Raw genomic sequence first — 23,976 nt, forward strand, 5'->3', positions numbered from 1 at the left:
TCAAAAGTCAAAGTTCAGGGGTTGTGAAAAACATTATGTCTGTCAGTGCGTCATTACACGTGTGCTTTAATTCATCCTGGGTGAGGTTTTTTTTTTCACTAGGGTTTTTTAACTAAGGCTGGATTAAAGTAATCTCTGTGGCTGTGAATATTTTACATCTTGTTTAGTCTCTTGTGTCATTATGAGCTCAGTTTATGATCAGCTGCTTTCATTTGACCACTGGAATCCAAGGTATGCTGCTGCTAAAGACAACAAGGGTGTGTATAAATACTCCAGGTGTGAGTTTGCGTGTGTATGTGTTTGTGTGTGGGTGTGTGTGTGTGTCAATGTGCTCTGCCAGGGTGCGTGCTCAAAATTAAATCTGCGAAATCAAGTAAACATCCTATTGCCCCCTGGCCTCTCATTGGCTAGGACCAGAAGCTGATTTGCATGTGGTGGGAGTGTCCTGAGCCAGCACTGAGATGAATGACTTGTTCAAGTCAGATAGCAATAAGGCTTAGAGCTCAGCAGAGGTCCGCACTGCTCAGCACTCAAAATGCCTGGGTTACTCAAACTGCCTCTTTTACTGCTGTAAGTGGGAAGTGCCGGACCGGGACAGAAACATGATCGACAGCCGACACCACGGTCTTAGAAAAAGAGGAGGACTATGGGTAAGTCTCATGATAATACAATTTACACACAAACTTTACTTTAACAAGAAGCTTTTATGATGCTGTGAATACAAGGAATGAGGAGACCCAACCAGGCCCTCTCTGTACTATACTGTTTCTACTCTCATGTCTATTCCAATGATTTAAACTTGTGTAAAAGTAACTTACGGTTCATAACAAATTGAACTTCATGTCTGGCTGAATGATTATTATAAGGCGAGCTACACTAAGTGTCATGATTACAATTCACACCGCGGTCGCCAGTGTCCGCCCGAGCTCTGCATCTTCTATTATAACTAGAAAATAATGTTCACACTGAATAATAAAACATTAGTGCTGCCTCATTTAGCAGACCTCATTCTGCAACCCTCTCATTAAACTGTGTTATCTTTAACTGTCTTGTATTACAGGGATTGTGCATCCTCTTGCTTTACACCAGCCCTCTCTCCTGTTTTGCACATTTCAGCCAAGCGAAAGAGCTCATCTATAAGATAAAGGAGGGATTACCCAGAGGGACCTTCATAGGGACCATCGGAGTAGACTTAAATTTGGATTTTTCCGTTGAGCCCCCCTTTTTATTCAATCTCCCACAGAAGAAGGTCAGTGAACAGTATGTGAATCTAAATAATACCACCGGAGAGCTTTACACATCTGCCACAGAGATCGACAGGGAGACCCTCTGTCCTGATAACTCCGAGGGACGGGGATGTGTCCTGTCGCTGGATGTGTTCGTGTTGCCTCAGGAGCACTTTCAGCTAATCAAAGTCAAGATCGTCATCGAGGATGTGAACGACAACAGGCCAAAGTTCCCCACGGATGAGATCTACTTGTCTGTCCCCGAAAACACACCGATTAACGCTCGTTATGCAGTGGAGCAGTCTGCGGTGGACCCGGACCTGGGCGCTCACGGAGTGCAGACCTACTGGCTGGTTAACGACTTTGGCGTGTTCACACTGGACGTTGAGGAGAACGAGGGGGGGGAGCTGACACCTTTCCTCATTGTGACAGAAGCCTTGGACAGAGAGACACAGGCTGAATACATTACGGATATTATCGCAGAGGATGGCGGGACCCCTCCTCTTCTCGGCGCTGCTACTTTAAAGATTGTCATCACAGATGTGAACGATAACTGCCCCCAATTCACAGAGTCGCATATTAATGTCACTCTGCATGGGAACACCAGCAAAGGGGCCCATTTGGCACGTTTGCACGCTTTTGACCCTGACCTTGGTGCTAATGCTCAGATCAGCTACGCTTACAGCGAACGTGTGCCAAGGGACACCAGGAGCTTGTTCCATTTGGACAGAATCACAGGGTTGATCAAGCTTGCAGGGAAAATAGACACTGTCACATCCACCTTTTACAAACTCACGGTTCTGGCTAATGGAGCTGGCTGTATCCCTGCTGTTGCCTTTGTGACTGTCCACATCATCAAAGTTGTGACCGGACCCCCTGCTGTCATACCCCGGTACATCGCACCAGAAAAGGATGGAGTGGTGACAATAAAGGAGTCTGAGCCAGTGTTTTCTCCAATTGCTTTTTTTACTGTTAAAAACATTGATATGAACCAAAGGGTGGACTGTCTTCTGGAAGGGACTGGTCCCTTCAGGCTGGGCCCCTATCAGCAGTTCAAAAACGAATACCTGCTGGAGACTACAGAGCCACTGGACTATGAAAAGATACAGGAGTACGAACTGATTGTGGTTGCTAAGAATACTGGAGGGCTTGTCATCAAGACCTTCCTCAAGGTGCAGGTTTTAGATGAGAACGATAACGCACCAGTGTTCCAGGAGTCTTTGGTGGAAATATCTGTGGAGGAAAACAACGCACCAAACACATTTCTAACACAACTCCAAGCCTCGGACCAGGACAGCGACAACCGAGGGGAGGTCATCTACCTCCTTGGAGGTGACACCCCTGGGATCTTTGCTATCGATCAAGTGACAGGTGTCCTGATTGTGACCACATCGCTGGACCGGGAGGAGAAAGAAAAATACCGGTTCATCGTGAGAGCAGTGGATCAGGGGACGCCCAGGAGGGAGTCCATTGCAACTGTGGTGGTGACGGTGCAGGATCGTAACGACAACAGTCCGCGCTTCATCAACAAGGACTTTACTTTCTTTGTTCCTGAGAACTTCCCAGGTTACGGTGAGATCGGAGTTCTCTCTGTGACAGATGCTGATGCAGGAGAAAATGGCTGGGTGGCCCTTTCCATCCTGAACGGCAGTGACATCTTCATGATAGACACAGGGCGCGGAGCCCTGAGGGCCAAGACATCAATGGACCGTGAGCAACAAGGGACATACACATTGTGGATTGAGGCCACTGATGGTGGAGAACCCGCACTTTCCTGTGTCACCATGGTGACCGTTTTGTTGTTGGATGTAAATGACAACCCACCCATTGTCCTCTTTCCTCAGTCCAATCAGTCCTACATGTTAGTGCTCCCGAATACGTTACCGGGAACATCGATCACAGAGGTGTATGCTGTGGATAAGGATACAGGCATGAACGCTGTGATCGCCTATAGTATCGTTAAGAGGAAAGGTGGCGAGCCAGGGTCCTTCGCCATCGACCCAGAAACAGGAAATATCACATTAAAGAGGGAACTCAGCAACCGGGGCCTCTACAGCCTTCTGGTGAAGGTCAGTGATCATGGTCAGCCTGAACCGCTTTACTCAACGGTAATGGTCAACTTCTTTGTCAATGAAACAGTGAGCAATGAGAGTTACATCCAGAGTCTGCTGACCAGAGAGGCTGACATAGAGATAGAGGAGAGGCCTTGGTACATTGGCCAGATGACAGAGGGGCCTGAGCGGTACGAGCGGTTCCCCTGTCAGCCTGTCCTCATTGTTCTTTCAGTGTCCTGCCTGGGGCTACTCTTCTCCGTCGTTTCCCTGACAGCTTACATATGTTGCAAGAGGTTTAAAAAGCAGAGAAAGAAAAGATCAGAAGTGGAAATACCTTTAAAAATGAAGAACGACTGCATGCAGGTTGGGAACAGAAAGATCAGGCAAATCTCTAACATCTAATACTCAGCTGTCCACGAATCCCAAAAAGTACCACTGCTGTTTACAAAAATGTTTACAAAACTCACTGTGAGAAATGTAGTTCTCATACCAAGTTGCTCTTTTTGCTTCTGTCATATGCATTCTATTACTGCAAAACATTGTTATTTAAATTGAATGCCATGAGTTTCTGTGATGAAAACGATGGCACACACCAATGCTGTGCTCTGTCTTCTGCTTCTGATCACGTCTATGAACGCAGACACTTGTGTGTCAGGAAACCAAAGTAAAGTTAAAGTTAGTATTGGTGTCAAAGTAATAACAGCTTTATTACATAGTCATGAGAGCAACTCATTAATCTAAGGTCCAATATGTAAATACTGTACAAAAATGTTTTACATCTTTATATAAAACTTTTGCATTCACGTGACAAAGAGAGAAAACAGTTCAAGGCACAACAAATATGTCATTGCTTCATCCCTTGATGGTTACTATTACAGTTACAGAGAAGTGATTGTTTTTGGAAGCTGGACAAATCTGGAACCTGTGTTTATTTTTTAAATACAGTTCAAATGGAAATTGACTTTATTTGAAAACATTCTGATATTTCACTTTTGACCAAAAAAAAACAAAAAAATAATCAATAATAATGAATCAATGTTGTCTTGCTAGTTTTTCTAAAGCTTTCAGTCACATCACACATCTGTAACGTGGCTATTTTGGGGTTTATATACATTTCAGAATATACACAATCACTATATGTAATCCATTACAATTTGATCAGGTTTAAAGCTATGGGGGGAAAAAGCTAGTAAGTGGACCTTGAGTTAAGCTTTTCCTTGTCCAAAGTCTGTGTGATGGCTGAGAGCCACGGTTGGCAACCAGATGCCCTACTTCCCGCGGAGGCTCACTGACGGTGCACTGTGTGTAAAACCTTTCAGTGCCGTCTCACCGGGGCACACTCGCACCCTTTCATCCCACTGAGGAATTCGAACTGTTTCATCTTTGTCATCTGCTTCAAATCATGTCCGTCACCCTCCTTTATATGACCATGCAGTTCTCAAAGTGTCTGTGAAATTATGCTGTTTGTGAAAGAAAATCGAACTATTAAAGATGCTTTATTTTTTTATAACACACTGCTTTTTACTTCTGTATTGATACCACCTGCATTTTCTGATGTGTTTTCAAATGAGATGTATTAGAGCTAGTTTGATATTTAATAAGATTTGAAGGCGCAATTTACAAAGAACTTCCTTCAGTGGTGTATGAATAATCAATTATAATGTACAAAAACTGATCAAAGTGAGCATCCTCTTCAGACATGATTAAATCTGGTGTACAAATTAATGATTGCACCGAAGATGAAGACGAAACAGTCAAAGATCAAAAGCCTGAGAAGCTGCATTGCTGTCATCACCTGCTCAGACAGAGCGAGCTGTTGAGCTCACACCCGGAGTCACGCTGTGCTGACAACCACTCATGTCTGGAACATTTCAGGTTCAAATCAATTTAGTCCTAACAGACAGCATTTCTCAGCCTTTTGGAGTGCCGCTCACAAACGCTGTTCTCCAAGTGTAATCACAGGTTTCTGAAATATCCGAAAATTCTGTACCAAGAAAGTGTGAAGGGGGTTTTGATGTTGTTTTTTCTTCTACCACATGAACCTGCTCTGGCCTTTGCTTCACACAGCGCCTGTTGTTTTAACCCTGTGCCTGTTTGCATGCCTGCTACGAAAGCTGTGTGGACAGAAAGGCTTCAGGACTCTGTGTATTCCTGTGAACCAGCAACACTCCCAAGTCAGGAACTCACGTGTATTATATATCCTTCGAAACCTGTTCGGGTTTGGCTGTTACAGAACAGGAAGCGTGCAAACATTCCAGCGCTGAGACTCTATTCACACTTAGCAGCATCTCATGTTATAATCAGCACTGAAGCCGCGTCATGCAAGCGCAGAGAAACATCAGCAGCTCCAAGCAGCTCAGTGTAATCCTGCGGTAATCACCTCTGGCCAAACTGTGCATTACACAAAAATAGGCTGAAAGATAATAATTATTCTTGTGTATGTGCACAGTGACTATTTTTAGGTAACTCAACCCCCCGCCCCAAGTCATGTCTGCTTTATGTCATGGGGAAGTTAGAATTTCCTTAACGTCATGGACAGGTTCAAAGGGGCCACTTAGTGGGACATCACTCAGTCTGAGATCCAAAGAACAAACAGTGTAAGAAGGGTGCATTGCTCCAGTGTGTGTGTGTGTGTGTGTGCATGAGAAAGAGAGACAGAGAGACAGAGAGGATGGGGGGGGGCATGCCTTTACTAAGAAGCACACTGAGCATTAAGATGTTCCACATGTCTGCGCTGCCTCTTTGTGGAGCTGCATGCACAAAACTTGTATCTCTGTGTTTAAAAAATAATCATCAAGATAAGGTTATTGATAATGACAAAGATTGACTAAATTGATGATTTCATCTGTTTTTAACACGTTTAAATATATATTTCATAATCAGCATTTGAGACGTCCCTGACTTCAGGATTTTGAAATCGTACGGACTATCATTCAGAGCTCTGGGTGTTGTGTTCCATATCTGCCTCCAGTAAATAGATCAGTCACCAAGGCAACAGCTGTTTGCAGCCAAGTGACACAGAATTTAAGATGATTTCTGCACAATTTTTCATTTGTGTTTTACACTGAGCAAACAGTTACAGCACATGATTAATTGCAGTAATAACCATGGAGGTTTTTATTTCACTGTGTCAACTTTTTCACACATTTCCGGACTCTCAACATCTCATTTTCAGTCAGGATGTTGAAATACGAAACACGTCATACAATCCCTTTCGGCCTATTATAGCTCGAACCCAGATGTTATAATGACAGAGTACACTCCTGTGTGCGTTAACAAACATTGGCTTTGCACAAGGTTCAGATACTTTCACATTAACAAGGCATAATAATCCTAAATTCCACAATGAAAAAGTATGCTGTTTCTGCTTTATTCATTCTTTTGGACCCCTGTTTAAATTGTTAGTTACAAACTTATTTGGTGGTTAAAAATAGTTTTGAATAAAGTCTCATGAATTCTTAATGTGTTTCGATACACATACAGTGGACAAAATAACAGGAACATCTTCTGTGTTCTGAAGTGGTGTGATCAACAACTAATAAGAAACTATATGGTGAAAAATCAACATCAGATTAGCTTACTCACACCAGTGCCGTTTCAATGGAGTTTGGGGACCCCCAGATAAAATAGACCTGGGGGGCCCTACATCGAACCAAACCATCATTTTAAAAAACACCACATCATACCATTAATATCATTCCAGTGTCACTACAGTAGTAAAGTTTAAGTTTAACCACCGCAAATATCCCAGGCACATAATATACACACATTAAGATGTTCTAGTCGTAAACCTCAAACCTCTTTTGGCAGAATAGTAGCTCTCAATAGTTGATGGCATTAAAGAGGAAAACAAGGGTATCACTAAAGCTATTATAGTATGAACTGAATGCAACACGTTTCTACACGAGTTCCATTTGTTTTTAATGTAGTTATGTTTTTGAGTTGTGTCACCTGAGATCACCAAAGTCTTTATACATGTGGGAACCATTAATGAAATTATCCAATTTGTAACACTTGGTGTAGACTGTATGACGGTGCTAGATGAGAAGTTAATTGAGTGTCAAAGTTGCTTTAGGAATACGTTGAAGTTTTGTAACACAGTGGAGTGGATGAACCAACATATAAAACAGTTTGTTTGTATCTGTAGTGACTGATTGAAATCAAATCTGCAGCATGTGTCAGCAGCCCAGGCAGTAACTCCGGTACTGTACTGAATCGAGCAGCGATTTGATCGACACATCCTTCTGTCCAACATTATCCTCCACAGGACCCTTCACCCTCAAACCTTAATTGCTTTTAACCTTCCGGAGTGTCATTTAGCTATGTCTCTGTCTCATTACAAGAATCCTGCTCAAAGTTTTACTCACAGGAGCTGGAAACAGCTGGGAAGAGCCAGGGTCACACAGACTGAGACACTCTGCAGCTTTTCTCCATGACTGATCACCTCCTGTTGCAGTAATCCCGCCGACAGCCAGTCCGGCATCTTCAGACGAGGGCAGAATAGACAGTGGAGGAGTGAATTGGCTTAAGTCAGGCTCTACAACTCTTTGTGACCCCAGGGATTAGTCTTACACACTGAATTACAACATGGAGGTTATTAAAAAGACATAATTCCTAAGCAGAGGAGGTGTTAGGATGGTAAGACGTCGTGCATGGAGGAGCAATATGGCTGGAAAAGATACAAATGTTCATATCAGTCAACATTGACAATCCTCACATCCAATGTCACAGTATTGTCTCTCTAGTTTAAAGTCAAACTGCTCCTGAGTGAAGGTTGTGGTTTTAAAGAAAGACAAACATTTTTCTATCCAATAACTTATTCAATCCAAACCAACTGGAAATGCAAACACATGAACATCAGTGTGATAAGATCTTAAATAAAATGGCAGAAAGCAACTTTGTGTATTTTTTCTCATCTGCAAACATGGAGGAGGTGGGATTTATGACCCATACTGCAGCCAGCCACCAGGGGTGTTTCACTTTCGGGGAGCAGTCTTGCCGTCCATCTTCATATACAGTCTGTGTTTGCACAATGTATAAGCATTATATTATATATTATATATATATGTCCGATTTTTGTTATATTACTATTGCTGCACATTGATATTGCCATATTGACATCCCGACACTGAAGCATTTATTTTACTATGTTTTCATTGTCTAAGATGTTGAACGTACATATTAATAATTATTCCTTCAGACTCAACCCAAACACTGGCCCTATGACCTCTCTCTCTCTCTCTCTCTCTCTCTCTCTCTCTCTCTCTCTCTCTCTCTCTCTCTCTCTCTCTCTCTCTCTCTCTCTCTCTCTCTCTCTCTCTCTCTCTCTCTCTCTCTCCCTCCCTCCCTCCCTCCCTCCCTCCCTCTAGGAATGTGGGAAAGTCTTTCTGAAATTACATTAAATTCTTAATGGTGTAGACAGCAAGTAATTACCATCAGCCACAGCCTGATCCCGTTTCCAGATTGGCTTTATTGTCGGGTCCCGGCCTTGAAATCAAATAAATAAAGACACAATGAGAGGCCCAGGTTGGATTACACACATCTGATGAATAGGAGAGGCTACATTTCCCAAGTTATGACATCAAATACGACACCCCCCACTACCCTACACACACACACACACACACACACACACACACACATTTTGCCCAACATTTTCAATAATGCATCTTCATACATCCCCCTGCTGAGGACCACTGCCTTTCATCTGAAGCATCTTTCATTTGCTGTGATGCAACAAAATATAATCCAATCGCACTCTTTTGATCCCACCATGGATTATGTTACTAATTTCCTTTATTAAATCGTCCCTGTTTGTCTCTCGGCTTCGTCCAGTTTCATCCCAGCAAAATACACGGGGGGGCTTCCAGGGAATTAGCCGCGGCGGTGTGTTCCTCAGCAACTTATTTTTCCCACAACTGCGAACGACTTAATTCCAGCCGTCCCTGCCAATGAAGTTATCCCTCATTCACTTGGACAATGTTGGTCCTGTTCCCAGAAAGATAAATGCTAAAGAAAAAACAACATTAAGTTCAATAAAAAAAATAAAAAAATGTAAATATATATTTGGAACTTCTAAAGATTTTCCTATTAGTGAATATTGTACAATTCAAGGATGTAATGCATAATACATACAACAACACAGGTTTTCATGTGTGTATCATATACCTGGACTGTAATATTGTACTAGACTGAATGGAGAAACCATGCCTCACTACAGTATACAGCAATTTCCTGGTCAACAGTGACAGGAAGCATGAACCCACTCAAAAAAGCTCTGTACAACTTATTGTTTTTCATTAAAAAATAATAATTATTCTATAAAAAAGAACAGTCGTCCTGTATTAAGTTAAATTATAGTAGTTTAAAGTATATTGAAAGATAGAAAGAACTCAGAGCTCATTCTTTATCAGGTTATTAACATTTTAATTCAATATATCAAATGTTCATTTCTATGACAATTTATTTTTATTTTATTTCATTTTACTGGCAAAATACCAAAATGCTCGGCTTTCAAACATAATTATCTTTTGGGAAATGAACCAAAAATTTGATTTAGGCCCTTTCATGAAGACAATTAATAACCAGCATAATAGTCACCACAGTTCTTATCCCTTTGTTTTCTTTAATATCTTTAAGCCTGCAGTGTTACTAGTGTTGTGTTTACACTGAACAAAAATGTGTTTCTTTGATTTAAACTCTCTGGAATCTTTTTTCACATTCTGAAAACATGGAATGCTGCTCTTCCTTCGGTTTCAGAACAATTTGCAGTTTACACTCGACAGTGGTAATTAGACCTTTGTGTGTAGTGTTGAACAACACTGGAGTCTTTCCACAAAAAAACTGTTTGGGCTGAATTTTACATTGTGACAAACTCAAGGCACTTTCAACCAGTGTGACACAAAATGAACACAAAGAGGATTCTGAACAGCAGTTGGAGCCGACAGCACGATGTGAAGCTACAGATACACTGTTGGTGTGTGCTACAGGTGAGTTGCCTCGTATGCAAATATGTGCGTTTGAAATCCTGTTGTCATCACTTGAACTAACACGTCCCTCCGTCTCCTCAGGTCTCAAACCCTAACACAATCAAATAAACACCTCATCAGTGTTAACACCGGCACACGTTTATAGAATCGTTGATTAATATGTGTTGTCTTTATAAATAGATTGATGAACTGAAATTCAGAGGGTTTGCATGAACCACTTTGGATCAAGTGACATGTACAATGGTCTCATTCCTCAGGTGAACTGTAACACAGTCTTCAACACTATTTTTGGGTTTGGCAAAGCTTCTCTGTATTAGGTTTAGTTTAGTTTAAAACATTTGGCTTAAACATCTGCAAGTGTCCTTGTATGACAGAACATATGTTGAAGTAAACCCTTTGATTGAACTTATTTCGACTAAATTTAAGCATATATGTTTCCCCTGAGTTGGAACTTGTCCCGTATTTCTTACAGTATAGAGTAAATTGTTTAATTTGAGATATCCTGGACTCGCTGATCGTTTTAACGGTCCCATGTTGTAAAAAACGAGATCTCCATGTCTTTGTTTATCATAAATGTTATGAGTCTACCATCTGAAGTATTGTGAAAATTTTTGTTTTCTGTTGCATAGCCTTTTTTACATTATGGACGTTAACCTTGTTTTTCTGTGTTTGGTTATATAATTGCAGTCTTGGGCTCTTTGTTTCCTGTTTTATCCTGAAACATGTTTCTTTCTGCGTCTCTCTTGCTTTACTTCCTGTCTCTGTCCTGTTTTCCATTCTTGTGATCGCCGGCACCTGTTCCTCATGTGTTTCACCTGTGTTCGATCATCCCTACCCGCTTTGTTTTCCATGTGTGCGAGCTCTGCTCTCAGGTTTCAAATGTAACTTTTTCACGGAGAGCATAGTACATTTGGGTCCTTTTAGCGAAACCCTCACAATAAAGCAGTTTAAGGTGTTAGAATATAAAAGCACTGTGAAAGTATCAAAGAGCTCAGTCTTAAGGATAAATGCTTTCAACCTGTATTCAGATTAGGCTAAAAAATTAGCCGTCAGTAACTATGTGAATCACCACAGTCAACCTCGATTCCTGTGGATATGGTTTCTCTGTGTTTGACTGAAATCTGCTTATTTTATTCAAGATTCAAAGGACTTTCTTGTCATCACACTCGAAATTGTTCTAAATTGAAAGGCCTGTCTCTACAAGATATATATATTCATACATATAAGAAACATAGAGAAATATGGTATGAAAACAACAATAATAGCAATTGGACTATTTACAGAAGATAGAATAATTGAGGCTTATAACAATATGCAATAACATTAACAATAGTTAGATTTTTTTACATTTCTCTTATAAGTTACCCTCTGTTTCCTTATTTTGTGGAACTTACACCAGCATGATGCACACATAAAATTCCTGAAGGGTAAACAAGTATTTGCTATGACCATTTCGATTAACAACAAAAGTGTGTGTGTGGAGTGTGTGTGTTATATAAGTAAAATGCTCCCTCTTCCACTTGCAGAATGCGGTACAAAGGGATCTACAGGGATGTGCCCTATATGGTCTGGCTGCCCGGCTCTCTGGCAGAGTTAATGGAGTGCCAGAAGAGCGCTCCTTGTTAATATCAGCCACTCATGCATTTCAAGACGCTGTTTCTTCTGTCAAGGGGAACCAAGTCAGCTAACCTAATTTGGTGAAGAAGATGTGCTACAGTTTTTCAGGAGGAAATAACAGCGAATCATCATCTCTCTCATTTGCCCCCTCTGATTGATGCTGATCACTGATCTGGTACATCGTAATTGAAAAGGCATGCCCTGCTTGAAAGTGGGTATATGAGCAGAGGGAGAGGTCTGCCTGCGCACACACACACACACACACACACACACACACACACACACACACACACAAAACACACTGTGGAGTGCAGCACCACTGGACTAATTTGACATGCTTAAAATCTCCTGCTAACTTCCTTATGCTAATTTCATTAAAGGTAATGAAGGAATTGTTGTTAAGACACAGAATTCAGTGGAGGGAAGAGGCCTGGAACACTCAGTGGAAAAAAGGGGGGGGAGAACAAATGAATCCCTCTGCACTGCCCCTGGTTTCTGACCTGACAGCCACAGGCAAAAAAATACAGGAGGAAAGAGAGTCGGAGACAGAAGGACGGACAAAGAGGCGAGTAAATTGTAGCAGGGAGGTTGATTAAAGGACAGAGGGACACGAATAGGAACAGGTGGGCAGACAGATAAGAGAGATCGGGACACAACTTGCTGGGTCTCAGGTTTTCCCGCTAGGGGGCCAAAGCTCGTCTGCCATATGGCTCAAGTTCAGCCAAGTCTGCGTTCGCTCCTGGAACCCAAGGTGTTGTTCACGAGGGTCTGTTTCATCTTTGTTTATCATTTGAACAGAAAACCTGGAGGAAAAGCTCTTTATCGGGTTAATTTATAGATATGTAATGGGATAAATGATATATGTGTGTGTGTCCTCTATTTCTTTTTTTACCCCAGCGTGTTTTCTACATATAATTTCCAATGATAACGGAGACTGAGGGGACAAATGCATTGGCGTGACACAGAAATAAGTATAAACATGTTTGCATGTAAACACACTTTACTGTCATTAGTGTTTTTGTCAGGAATTCGAATGATTAATTTATGTCCTCTACAACTACAAACTGGTTGGTAAGAGGCAGCTGGAACTGGGTATCGATGTCACATGCCTCGGATGTCAAACTATCCCAGAGTGTTTTAAAAACAAACTGATGTTACTTGAGCCTCTGTCTTCACACACCCCAACAAGAGGTGGTTGTCAGGTTGTCTGGAGAAGTATTACATAAAAATAAATAATATATTAAGTCCTTCTGCAGATCATCTTAATACAAAGACAAGTTGATACTTGAATTTTAAGGTATCAGGTCATTTTTTTCTACAGGTAGCTCAGGGCAAAAAGTGAGTTTGTTGGTGGCATGGCCCTCAAATTCACCTTGTGTCTCTTTGTTGGCAAAATACACCTATCACATAGTGCCAGGAGCATCCTAATGAGAGGTATAAATACATGTAACAGGTCTGGAGGAATCCAACTGTTAGTTCTTTTGTTTTCACGCTTGGATGCTCTTGTTAGATTTGACGACGTGCTACTACAGCAAAGCCACTCACTCGTGTTAAGGGATAGAATAAGAGTGAATGAGAGTAACTGGTGGTGCTGGGTTTGAACCTGCCGGACGACCAGGGCCTCTCTGTGGGGAGCTTGCATGTAGCGTGTTGCAGGTTTTCTCAAGGCACTAGATTTATTTTTACTGTCTCAAGACACACAGCGTGAAAGATGACTTGTCTATGGTGTAGCCAACATCTCAGCGGGGCTCCAGCTGCCCCTGGAACCCTCAGAGGATGAGCGGTATAGATAATGGATGGATGTTAGTAGCATGTAATGCAAATACTGAGGCCGTATTACTTTGAGAATAACAACATTGGTGGGTTTTATTAGTATTTGTAGCCGGAACTATTTCTATTCCCTTGATGTGGTTATTAGCCCTTGTAGGTGTACTTTTTAATCCAGTAGCTTCCTTGTATTAGTTTTCTATGAATCTGCCCTCCACAGACACCTTTGCCCTTTGCCACCCGTTGCAAAATAGTCTGGTATAATCCATATAACCACACACAGGAAGAATTGAATAACTCTCCATGATATGTAAGCCTCTTAGGGGAGGAAAAGCCTTATGGCGCTCATCATCTCTGTTGATCATGAGTTTGTAGCCGGAATTCAAATCTCTGTCCACAGGTTAATCTCAGGATTTATGGGATTTTCGATACTTCATCAAATTTATTTGTGATGAGCAGACATAACACATCTGACCCTAATTTGTCGTGTTGAGCTTGTGTGTGTGTGTGTGTGTGTGTGTGTGTGTGTGTGTGTGTGTGTGTATGTATATATATCTTGGTCAGTTGATAATCGGTCAGTCTTTTGATTGATTGAAGGATTTTTATGCCAAAACACGTTGTAATTTAAATAGAAAAGGGCATGGTATCATAATACTGGCAGATTTTACAAATTGAAAAATTAAGAAATCATAAGTCACTGTTGCAACCTATTGGATATATGAATAAAAATATATTTGGTTTGATTCTGTAAACTCTCTCTTGAAATAGAATCAAAAGAAAAATTCAGGAAATAATATCACAGATGAAGTGAAGCATAATTTTCTATTGTTAAAACCAGTGAGTTCAAGTCCCCATAAAGAAAATAACTATTTCTTAGAAAAGGAGCCACAAAGCCAAACAGACCTCTTGCCTTCTGGGTAAAAAGGAGATCCGTGCATCACAGTTCACTATGTCCACAACATACAGTACAGTGGGGGCCTCATTAGGAAAATCATGGGACCAGAGACTGAAGACATAACACGAGCCCAAGTTACTGTTTTGTCATCTAGCAAAGCTGAGTAACCGGGTGGTCTTTCACTCTTTCTCTGTTTTGCAGAAAACCTTTTTCATATCTGTTCTTATTGAGGCAGCGGATGAACATCACATCAGATTAATCCATAATGACATTAAAAGCTCCATGAAATTAACAGAACCCTTTTACGGTTTTAATTGTGTCCTTGTGGTATTTGTTCATTTATCCGTTTTTATTTGCTACATACAGTGTTTATAAAAGAAAAAGTCCATATCACATATAATCCACCTTTTTCTCTCCCTCTAACACAGTGTCAACAGTACGATGACTCACCCTGCACTAGGAGGCTTTTAATAATTTTCCCTGCAATGAAAAAGCTTTCGAGAAAATGTTGAACTTCTTTTCCCACAACTCTTCTATAAATTCTCTATAATCTGTTAAATTTGCCGGAGCAGGCGAAGGTGGTTGTGAAAAGTTTCCATGTTGAGCTGCTGTTACTGTCAACTCGCCCGAGGGGAAGTAGCTGACGTGCATCGCTATTGGCTCCTGAAAATGCAAATCAATATCTGCAACAATTCTCCCCATAGTTTGTGATGCAGAATCAAAGACAAGGTCTATCAAATTGGTCTGTAGGTTTAAACTGTGAAACTATTCAAATGCTAGAATATGTAAATGTATATTAAGTATGTATTAATATTATGTATTGTATTTATATTCTTTAGCAATGCAGCCTGACCCTGACTGAGCAGTGCGGCTGTATAGAGAGGGCTCTTCATCTTCGTTCTTTTTAATGAAGTAAAAGTTACAGGCTCATAAATCTTCCCAACTCTTCATGATTAATCTGGTGTTTGTGGATTAATGGGAATATTTCCTCATACTTGTGTAGCAAACAGCTCATCTGGACAGAGATTTAAAAAGTAAAGCCACTAAGAGCAGATGAAGGGGGGGGGGGTCTAATTTGAAAAATGTAATCTTGTTTGGTTTACTAACTATACTATTAGCAAGAGAAATGAAGCCATTTAGCTCAGCTGTTTGGATTTGTAGCGTAGTCAAATAGAGTTTGGTTATATTATGTCATTTTGATTTAACAATGTTCCAGCAAAGAAGGGGGAAAAAAATAGAGGATTTAAATCTTGCTTTATACCTCCAGCATTTCTAAATGCAACAAACCATAACACCTCAGAACGTCTGGGTGACGAATTGCTGCCAACACTTTTCTGTGATGCACCGAAAACACTCTCCCTCAAGGTCTGACACTAAACAGAAAAACATGTCTCTCTGCTCAGAAAGAATGTTGAGCCAGATGTTTCGATGCCTTTGATCGGCTAATTCAGTCGGCGACCGGTCAGTTGTGTTTGTCTGATGTTACCACTGTCTCTGCCAGGAGCAACCAGATGCTCATACCAGCAGCTTTGCTCTTTAAAGCGGTTTTCTAACGTGGGGAACTGGACCCAGGACAATGGACAGCAGAACAAACTGTATTAGACACAGATGATGTGTGCAGCAACCGGATCAAAGAGTGACCCCAAGGCGCGCTGAAGGAGCACATGTTTGAGATGGTTGTACACAGGTAGCACCGGTTGTTTGAGGTTGTTTATTCACTTCCAACTAGTTTCAAAGCAAAAACAGACGAGCACTCTGTGGAGCCCAGACCTCCGCCAAGGTCGAACGGTCCTGCACATGATTGTTTAGTTCTGATAAGAGGATTATGAAATAATAGAAAAAGAAGATTTATTTTTCACAAATCAATATCTGCAACAATTGTCCCAATAGTTTGTGATGCAGAATCAAAGACAAGGTCTATCAAATTGGTCTTTAGGTTTAAACTGTGTAACTTTTCAATTGCTACAATATGTAAATATATATTCAGTATGCACTAATATTATATATTGTATTTATGTTCTTTAGCAGTGCAGCCTGACCCTGACTGAGCAGTGTGGCTGTGCAGAGGGATTCTAACTGTGCCCACGCTCTTCATCTGTCATCAAATATAGTTAAAGAAAGATAAATACATTTCCTGGATCCTCCCCTTAGTCCACATCCGCACCAAGATGTAAAGGGCTCTTTCAGTAGAGTGAATAAGAAAACGGATGATGCCTTTTCACTTCCTCCCTCAATCCAGGACTCGAGCCAAAATGTCTGGTTACCATCTTGTGCATTTGGAGCCAGGGTGTCTACGGTAGTGATCGGGGGATGGAGCCACAGAAGCAAAGTCCCACCAATCACACACGCACGACCAATCCTGGGACAATCTCAGCTGTCAACCACGACATTCCACTTCAATTCTATACTAATTACAACCAAACGTATAAGACAAAAGATGGACAAACATCAGTGTGATAAGAGCTTCCTCAAATGACAGAAACCACCTTTGAGTAAATGTATTAGAGGTTTTCTTTGAATATTTAGCTTGGTTCATGTCCCATCCACTAACATGGGGAAGGCAGCGTTCATGATCTTTACTGCAACCGGAACACAAGGTGACGATCGAGATGCTCTGGATTCACTTTACTGGAGAAGACATGTCGTCCATATTTATATTCATTCCATGCTTCTTCCCAGGTCAGAATTTGATGGAAATCGGTTTTGTCGTTTTTTTGCATTATCCTTCTGAGAAATAAACGAACAAACAGACCGGCGACAACAGAGAGTAACAAAAGAGAAAAACGGCAGCAATACCTTAAATGCGGTGTGACTTGTTTTGTTTAGGCAGCTCTTGTGGGCTCGGCGACACACCGATGACATAAGGAAAATCTCACAGGTCATTGTTTGTAAGTGGCAATCGAAAAAACCACAAAAACAAAGGCAGCTGGACAGTTTGGACTCAATGGTTCTTCCTCCTCAGGTGCAGCCATTAGGTGCAGCGGGACAGGCTCCATAACAGTGACTGAGAGGTGCTTAACTCCATGTTTGCTTTGCAGCACAGACCCATATGTGTTAATGGTAAAGATCAATACCCGGCTGCTGACTCATCATTCACCCTGAGTCCATACTGTCTCTGGTCAAACTAACTGGCCCCCTTTGACCATTATACTGTGATGTGTTATGAGTAGCACAAGGGCTGCTTGGCAACCACTGTTGGCAGGATGTTTGAGGAATGACCCATGTAGGCCATGGTCTGCTGCACACTGAAAACAGCCATTACCACTGACAAGCAGCACCTATCGGGCTCATTAAGTGTTGAGTCTCTCAACTGCAGTTCAGGCAATAACAGAAGCATGAGGTTTGCCCAGACTTTCCCTTTCAGTGAGCGTTGTTTCATGAAGGTGAGTTATTTTGATCAAATGAGCATCGTTTAGTTATATTGTCTCTTGCAGGTTAATTTGTGCGTACACACAATATTTATAGGATAATAAACGACTAAAACATAATACAATTATATTAACTAACTTAAAATCTTGCAGTTTCCTGCAGTGTTTTTAATGAACTGTCAGCACAGCCCAGGCCTCCTTTAATACCTTGTTATGAGTTCAGACTTCCTGTTCTGCTTCGAGTAAGTCACATGAGGACAGAGCAGAAATGGAGGAAAAAAAGAAGTGTGATAACAAACGTGATAATTAAGCATCAACCTCAATGTGAGTTCTACATATTTTAGCGAGTGTTGTAAAGCTGTATGAACAAAATGAAAAAATAGACTCTGAGGGAAAATCAGTTACCTGGATTAATCTCGTGTGGTTGCAAAAATGGGCCCTTCAATACCATCAGAGTGTTTTTAGCTCATTGAATTGTAGCTATTTGTTTATCTGTCACCCACAGCAGTGATTTCATTGGGCTTCCCCAGTGAACAGCCATTTTGGCTCGACTCCAGATCACAGAACTGGTAGAAGGAGCTTTGGTGGAAGACAACAACTCTCTCTCCTCTCCCCACCTTGTGTTACTGGTGTCGCAGGCAGAAAGAGATGATGGGGGCTCGTGTAACGACATGTAAATGAAGGATCGTTACATATTCAAACACAAGTTCTACAATCAAAAGTAGAACATGTGCATATTTAAACCATTATCTAAATACTGGGTCACGAGTTGTGGTGCTTATTACAGTAAGAGAGGCTGAGCATGTACAGTTCATGCAGTTTTAAAGAGCACTTAAAAATGCAGATGACGGGTGCTGAAGAGAACGATAGTTATGTCCCATTACTATCACCTACATCCCTGGTAAGTTAAACTAAAATCATATTTTTCCATCACCTATAAATCACAGAGTTGGAAAATGTAAATCCATGTTTTTGTCTCTGTACAGGATCGGGGGGGTAAATGGTTTTATGCAAAAGTTGGACGTGTCTACTCCGACACTGTGGCTGTTATAATTCCACCCATGCAAGTAAGTGCAAGACTTTGCAAAACAAATTGCATTTATCTAGAGATCCCAGTGAAGCGTACACATGGAGGAAACTTGTTTTGCATGTTAGTGGTGAAGCGTCGACCCGACGACGGTTGACTTTGTTTTCTTTGGCTCACATGCAAATATGAAATCTGAGGCTCGCGGGACTAAAAAGAGAATAGATCATTACCAGTCCATTCTGGAGAATTATTTAGAGTAGTTACATTCTCCAGTTCCGTTGTTGTACGTGGAAACACACAACTCTTTGTTATAGCAATATGCCTTTATGCCATTTTATATACAAGCTCCCTCCTGAGTTCTCTTTTCTCATCCACGAGAAGGAGAGAAAGTTGAGGGCTGTTGAGGCCGATGTTGAAATAATGTTAGAAAGGACGTATTGAGCAGGATCCCAGGGTTCAGATGTCACTGCCCACAAAGGTACCATGGTGGGGAGAAGGAGGGCGAGGGGTCAGGTAAGCAGAAAGACAATGGCCGACAGCTTTGAATGGGGATACGAGCAGCGGCAGGCGGGCGGGCAGGCGGGCAGGTGGGAAACGAAAGCGCAGAGCAAAGAGGATGTTAATGTGGGAAAGAAGGTGGTTCCCCCAACTGGAGGAGAGAAAAGCATTCCTCCTGCTGCTGAAGGTTATCAGGTTGCAGGTTGAGAGAGGCCTGGGAAAGGTAAGGCAGAAACAAGGAAGCCAGCTTTCAGTGTTTCAGTGACAGAACTTTTTAACTCAGTTGGTTTGGTTCACCGCGTGGGTCCAGGCTCGATATCTCAACACCGACTTCACAGATTGCTGTTACGTTTTGTACAGACTGTCGTAGACCCCATAAATCCTATTGACCTCTGTGATGGTTGGACTTTTCCTGTTGCACCAAAATATAGTTCACATTTGTGTTGCTGACTCCAAAACTTCAACAATTATTGATGGATTTCAATGAAAGTATGAAATTAACTTTATACAAGCAATTATAACTACATACCTGCTAATTTGAGTTGTACTTTGTATGTTGGTGCTAATTCGTTAGTGTAAGCATGCTGAAACACTAAACTGGATCTGTCAGTTTAACGCGTTATTAACAGCGTTAACGCAAACTCATTTTAACGCCGTCAATTTTTTTAACGAGAGATTAACGCAGAGCTGCAGCTGTATCTGTGTTCGCCTCCAGTCTGACCTGCTCTCGCTTTTTGTTTTAATATTTCGCCAACTAAAATATATATTTTAAAGCTATTGTAGCGTCCCGCTTCCACAGGACACGGAACTTCTTCGTGGTTTAGTAACTTGTATTTTCCTCTACACGAACATGTGCACTTCTCTCTCTTACTCCGTCACTCGCACACATCAACAACACTTCACTTCCTCATTGATCCCCGATCCCCCCATCCTATTGGTCCAAACAGTCACATGTCCCACCCAGACCCCTTCACTGACCCTCAGACATCAGAAGGCTCCTTCAACACAGTGTTTTACTGAACATACATCAAAACCAAACATAAACATAAACCCAGTCCGTTACACTATTAGGCTGCAGCTATATGTTTTTATTTATTTCAAAATAGGGTACTTCTTATTTCGTAAATTTTCCACAAATAAGGGGAGGACTCAAATAGCCCTACAAAGTTCTGCGTTTCATTTATTTCAAAGTAGGCCGACACTTGCCTGTGTATTTTGTTTGTTTGTTATTTGTTGCTTGTCTGTTTGAGTAGCTGGCTGAAAGCAAAGAAGTAGTAGGCTTACCTTTTATTGGTAACCTAACTGTTACGGTTCATTGTTTCTGAAATAAGACGCCTGACTGCTATGTTCACAGCAAACTTGAAAAAAAGAAAATATTAAGCCATGGTTTAACTGCACTATAGGCTGAGTCCTTGTTTACCTGAAATGTGCACTTTATAATTTTATTTTGTACCGCCCTGTTTGGCAATGTTGTTTTTCAATAAAATAAAACATTTGCATAAAGCAAGCCAATCCACTTTTCCATGTTGATAAGAGCATTAAAACGAAAAAAAATTATGGAAAAAAAATAAATGAAGGAACATTTAGGATACAAATTTGCGATTAATCGCGATTAATCGCGATTAAATATTTTAATTGTTTGACAGCTCTAGTACCAACATTTACTAAATCCTGCTATAATATAATAATATAACAAACAGGGGGTACAAATTATCCACTTAACATTGGCATGAGAAAATCGTCAAATTACATTATTAACAATACATTAACTGATGCATTCTAACAAACAGGTCTGTATATGTTGCCCTGTTTGTCGTAGCAAAGAAGGGAATGAAGCAGAAAAGGAGACGCATGGAAATGTTGATCACCATCGCAGAACTCGAACCTCCTGATTCAACCTCACAGCACAAAAGAGCAGCAACTGAACCAGTAACCTTGGATATCTCTTCTTTTGATATCCAGTTGATCTGAGTTCAAATTAGTGTAAATCAAAAAAATAAATCTACTTAATGACCTCCGCCAAAGAGGTTTTCATTGCCATTTGTCAGTTACATTACGCAAGAACTACAGAGTCTATTCTCATGAAACTTGCTGCATAGGTGGGCTACGGACAACAAAGAACCAACTAAGGGATCTAAGATTTGTCCCCCTACCTTCTTCAAAAGGGAAGTTATCAATATTTGGGGGGAATTTGTAAGTATTGGAAAGATCTTTACAGGAAAATAATCTGGCATGTAGAACAAAATCATATGTAGAGTGCTCATATCTATGAACAGTAGTAGTTTGCAGAAAATCTGTTTTAATTGGTATCTGATCCCAATGCATTTATCTGCAGAGGTAAGAACACAGTTATTTTTAACTTAAGTAGAAGTACAGATACTTACTAAGTGTTGTATATAAGCAAAGTATAAAAGTACAGGCTTTGGAACGTACTCAATGACTCAAAGTGAAAAACTGTCCTCTGAAGGCCCTTTCATCTGGGACTCATATTACATTAATATAGTTCAAAGACTATTTAACTGAAACCACTCTTACTTCAAATAAAATAAAATAAAACAGGAGGGAACAAAAGAAAAAAAACATTTTGAGCTTGAAACATAGTCCGGGAAAGTTTTGCTGCTCTGCTTCATCATCGCCATCGATTCCTCCCTTTCTCACGGACATGTGATCCTGTCCTCCGCAGTTGAGTCTCCTTGTCTTGTCTGTTTTGTGTTGTTACACGTTTTACGCCCATTATACATTGTGTGGGATATGCACTGATAGATATACAACAAGGAATCGTCTTTTCTGTGTTTTTGTGTCCAGTCCATCCTGGTTGAAATCTGTCTTGATTTTGGAAAGGTTTTGCTCGAAGTCGCAAAATTTAAGTTTATAGTATATATATTTTTTTATATATAGCACAGTAACAAAGTATTTCTACTGTGTATTTGCAATATGGTGATGAAGAGGCGAATCAGCCTTGGCATGAGGTGTCCACTTTCCAACTGCCCTTTTCTTCATTAAAACCATGTGTTGGGGTGAAAGTTGTTTGTGTGGCTGATCCCTTTAGTGTTAAAGGTCTCCATGTCCATCACAGGGGTGGAACATATAATGCGAGACACACAGTCACACCTAAAGGCAATTTCAGAGTCACCAGTTCCCTCTGGACTGCAGGAAGAGCATGTTTGTTCAATTTTGAACCCGTGACCCTTCTCCGCTGAGAGGAGGCAGCAAAGCCACTGAGCAATCGTGCCTCCATCCCATAATCCAATATGAATAGAGATACAATCAAACTGAAGCTGACTGTACTAAAACCCATCAAGCCTACAACATTGAAGAGTGACTTGCTGCCCCAGTACTCCCACACTAAATCCTGTCATGTCGAATCCAGTCACAAGATTGTTTGTGAAACACTGGATCACTTGGAGCATATCTAACCACAGAGGGTCGACGTGTCACAGGGAAACAGGCACAGCACTTGAAGCTTTAGATTTACTGTGATCACAGCGCTAACAAGATTGTATCAACTGCGCAGTTACATAAACACGAAAAAACAAGACGCAATCTAATCCCTCCTGCTAGCTTCCCTGGCCTTTCGCTTTCTTTGGTCTAATGTTTCCTTTATAAGGAGCAAAATATCATGTTATCCCAACACTGATCCACTGGATCACCCCCCCCCCCCCCCTCACTGTTAACTGTGGCTTCACGAGTATCACAGACGGAACAGTGAGTATCAGCTCACACTGACAACAGTTACAGACAGGTTTTCTTAAAGTCTCCTGAACTAGCATTTGAACAAACAATAAATTATAATTACTTATTCATGAAGTAACATTTTTGTCTTAGTTTTTGTGTTGTCGACCATGTTTCACTCATTTATCTCCTGCAAACAGCTATGAACATTTTCTATTTGTTAAAAATCGGTTTCCATACTTCAACCCAGGGCCTCAGGATTGGAACCCCTTATAATGTTGTGTTTGAGTCTAATGACTCTGGGACCTCAGAGCTTCTGTCGCATGTTTGTCGTGTCTGACATTTCACAGAGAAATATATTCAATATGAAATGGGCTTAATTCCTAGGACTGAAATATCACCGTTCATCTGATTGAAAATCAATCCTTTTCTGATGATCTGGCCAGTGTCACAGCCAGTCCCCGAGAGCGCTTTCAACAGCTTCACTTTCAGTTCCTTCCTAACGGATAGGTTTCCATATTACCCGCCGTTAATTATTCATCTGTGCTCAGCTGGCGTCTCGGTTGGAAAATAAAGCAAATCCTCTGGCCCAGTGGTACAGAATAGCACGGTGACCTCTGCGCTGAACCCCGGAGCATTGTCCCTTCGTCTCCTGCTGTTGGTAACAGTGAAACTGGAACTGAGGAGGAGATTATTTCTTGATGTGTAAAACTTGTCTCTCGCCCGGCTCAGGTCCGCAAACAGCCCGCACACTGGTGCGTGTGCAGAGCTTGAAGAGCCAGGTACAGTCCCTTTTGTAATGTGCAAAATGATATCTCTGCAGTGTAACCATCTCTATTACAGGGGGAAGAGATTGTCTTACC

The 23,976-nt window shown here is 41.2% G+C and overlaps 1 protein-coding gene across 1 annotated transcript; it reads left to right on the forward strand.

The window, feature by feature from the left end:
* The first annotated feature begins 461 nt into the window (after positions 1 to 461).
* LOC132999112 (protocadherin-20) lies at positions 462 to 3,682 on the forward strand. The gene is given in 2 exon segments (XM_061068900.1): positions 462 to 650; positions 1,061 to 3,682. Coding segments are annotated over 2 exon segments (2,811 nt in total).
* Positions 3,683 to 23,976: the final 20,294 nt, after the last annotated feature.

This window comes from Limanda limanda, chromosome 3 (genome assembly GCF_963576545.1).
Source record: "Limanda limanda chromosome 3, fLimLim1.1, whole genome shotgun sequence".
NCBI lineage: Eukaryota > Metazoa > Chordata > Actinopteri > Pleuronectiformes > Pleuronectidae > Limanda > Limanda limanda.